Source organism: Arachis ipaensis, chromosome B04 (genome assembly GCF_000816755.2).
Source record: "Arachis ipaensis cultivar K30076 chromosome B04, Araip1.1, whole genome shotgun sequence".
Lineage (NCBI taxonomy): Eukaryota > Viridiplantae > Streptophyta > Magnoliopsida > Fabales > Fabaceae > Arachis > Arachis ipaensis.
In genome coordinates, this window is record NC_029788.2 from 4736857 (window position 1) to 4739754 (window position 2898).

A 2898-nucleotide genomic window follows, 5' to 3' on the forward strand; every position below is an offset into this window, starting at 1 on the left:
CAGTTATGTTTTAAAATTATTATTGAAATTGTGAAATCTATTTTTCCATAATCAAACTTGGAACAGTATGCATGAAAATGACCCATTTAGCATTTTCTTTTTCGTTTTTCCATTTAGCAATTTTTATTTTCAGTAAGAGTAATAAAACCATGAATTGATTATTGTATTGACTATGATGTTTTCCTTTACAATAAAGCAACCTGGTAGCTTTGACAAGTTTGACATCGATATAGCTATGAGGGAGAGATGTGAAAAGCAGGAAAAGTCACAAGCAAGACTTAATGTCTCGGAAATAGTTGCCAATACACTAGACAGAAGAAACAAAGAAGCTAAATGCTTGTGCTGGAAAATTATTCTATGTTCTCAGACGAACAGTGGATATGAAATGGGGTCAGCAGGCTGGTGGTTGGCCTCCAAGCTCATGCCTTCTAACGACAAAGATGTGATTTTGTCATCTCCTGGCTTAGCAATATGGAGGAAGTGGTTTTCTAGCCAACTCGGCACTGATCCTACTTGCTGCATCTCTGTAATTAGGGATACAGCACTTGGTAGATTAGATGAGGCAGCATCTGGGGCGAACGCAGTTGTGTTTCTTGTTTCTGAGAGCCTTTCATGGGAACTTCAGAGAATTCATCTCCATAATCTTCTGAACACAATTCCCTCTGGAGCTTGCCTACCACTATTGATCTTATGTGGTAGATATGACAAAGGGTTCTCTTCTATTATAATGCATGAACTGCACCTTCAGGACATTGATAAATTACGGGTTAGTTGCTTCCGGATTGTTTTCCTTATTGAAAACCAGCAGGTGGAACACTTAAGTGGATTTTTCAGTGATCAACGACTGAGAGAGGGTCTGGAATGGCTGGCAGGTGAATCACCTTTACATCCTTCCCTTCGTTGTGTGAAAGTACGAGAACTTGTTCATAGGCATCTTAGTTCCTTATCAGGGGCTCAGGACATCAGCAGTAACTACAAGTTGGGTCCGAATGACTGTATCTCATTGTTCAATGAAGCCTTAGATTGCTCATTGCAGGAAATTATTCTAGCTGCCAATTCAAATCCTGCTGGTTGGCCATGTCCGGAGATTGGCTTACTTGACAAGTCATGTGATGAAGATAGGGTGGTTAAAAGGTACTTGCCGACTTTAGGATGGAGCTCGAAAGCAAAAATTGAACCAGTAATTTGTGCTCTGCAAAACTGTAAGCTCCCTACGTTTCCTGATAATTTATCCTGGTTGGCCGGAGGATGTAAAGCTAGACATGAAATTGAGAACCAGAGGATACAGCTCGAAAATTGCTTGATCCTGTATCTGACTCATACTTGTAAGATGATGGGAACCCCATTGGCAACGAAAGAGGCACGTGTCACAATTCAAACCTGTTCTAGACTGGAGCTGCATGGCTCAGGCTATCGTGTAGTTCCTCACTGGGGCATGATTTTTCGTCGGATTTTCAACTGGCGATTGATGAGTTTATGTTGTGGGGATATCTCCATGGCTTATATCTCAGAATCTCATGATGTTGGTTTTCCAAGTTCGGATCTGGATATGGGATTTGATGCAAGTTTCACTTCATCTTATAATCTTAACCCTACTTTAGATGAATTAATCAGTGTTAATTTTGACACTCCTCTTCCTGTGAATGGTCATCCAGAGCCAAAAGCAATTCAACAAATTCCTCAGAAAGACTCAAATGATGTATTTCATAACGAGAGGAATGCTGAAACCACTTTCCATGTTGATGCAAGCATAAATACAGCTTATACTTTTGGTTTGAACAATGTTAGCAGTGAAGCATTAATGAAAGAAAATTCAACCAAAGAAGCTGATCAGTTAAGCAAGTTGTTGGAACAGTGTAACTTGTTGCAGGATGGCATAGCTAAGAAGCTCTCTATATACTTCTGAGTGGCTTGACTTTTTGTATACTTAGTTTTTCTAAGGTGATGTTGATTAGGAAATTTTGTATGATGAATTCTTTTCTATATTTATTTGGTTTCCTTGAGTTCACACATTGGAAAGGAATTGATACAGTGAACAGAAAAGTTTTTTAACTGTTAATTGTGTAAAAATGTAGTAAAGTTTAACACACTATTTAGCAATAAAATTGGCAGAAAATTTAATTGTGTATGTTAACTATTGTCCAATTAACTTTAAGAATACTAAAAGAATGTTGGCATATATCCTTATGCAAGCATTATTTTTTCATATCAAAGTTTCGAATAATATTAAAAGATTATATAGCATCTCTTGTCTAGCAAGCAGATTCTCTTTCTTAAAGTGTATAATTCATACTTCGGCAGATAGTTTCTCTATTTAAGGTATACAATTATAGAAGCTAAAATCTATCCATAGTTTCCTATTTCTTGTTTGGTTTCACCAAAAGGGAATTGATATGACAAACCTATGTAAAATGTGGTGTAAGATTACTGAACATATTGCCTGAACGTGAGCATTAGAAATAGTAGGATATCTTTTCATATAACAGACAATTTGGTACTGTTTTTTAAGGAGATTGATTGGTTAATGTGAGACCCATCACTAATCAAACAATTTGTAAAGCCTACAGGATTCAAAATGTTGAAACTTTGGAGACATGATGAGATTGTGGACAATGAAACTTAAGCATATGCTTATTATGGTCCATGAATCCACAACATGCTGAGTTGGAAAAGGGGCCTTATATTTTGTTGCATTCAATGAACCTATAAATCAAGACCACAAAAAAAACAGAACCTATAAATAATCAGACAATTTTAATTTGCTGGATTTTAAAGAGTTTTACAACTTTCTATTGTGATGAAATGGCATATTATAATTTGCAAAAAAGGAATAAAGTGAAAAAAATTAACTTTAACACCTACCAAATTCAAAATTATGATCCCTCCCCCCCCCCTCCT

The 2898-nt window shown here is 36.5% G+C and overlaps 2 protein-coding genes across 4 annotated transcripts in view; one reads left to right on the forward strand and one right to left on the reverse strand.

The window, feature by feature from the left end:
• The window catches only part of LOC107638545 (SAC3 family protein B), a 10196-nt gene extending 8064 nt beyond the window's left edge, over nucleotides 1-2132 (forward strand). For both annotated transcript variants that reach the window (XM_016341872.2, XM_016341873.2), the window contains one exon: nucleotides 197-2132. In XM_016341872.2, the coding sequence (XP_016197358.1) occupies nucleotides 197-1906 (1710 nt within the window). In that variant the 3' untranslated portion in view covers nucleotides 1907-2132. The remainder of the gene's footprint in view (nucleotides 1-196) is intronic.
• The window catches only part of LOC107638546 (probable protein phosphatase 2C 35), a 4202-nt gene continuing 3631 nt past the window's right edge, over nucleotides 2328-2898 (reverse strand). For both annotated transcript variants that reach the window (XR_002360534.1, XR_002360533.1), the window contains exon 5: nucleotides 2328-2703. The gene's annotated coding sequence lies outside the window, so the exon portion shown is untranslated. The remainder of the gene's footprint in view (nucleotides 2704-2898) is intronic.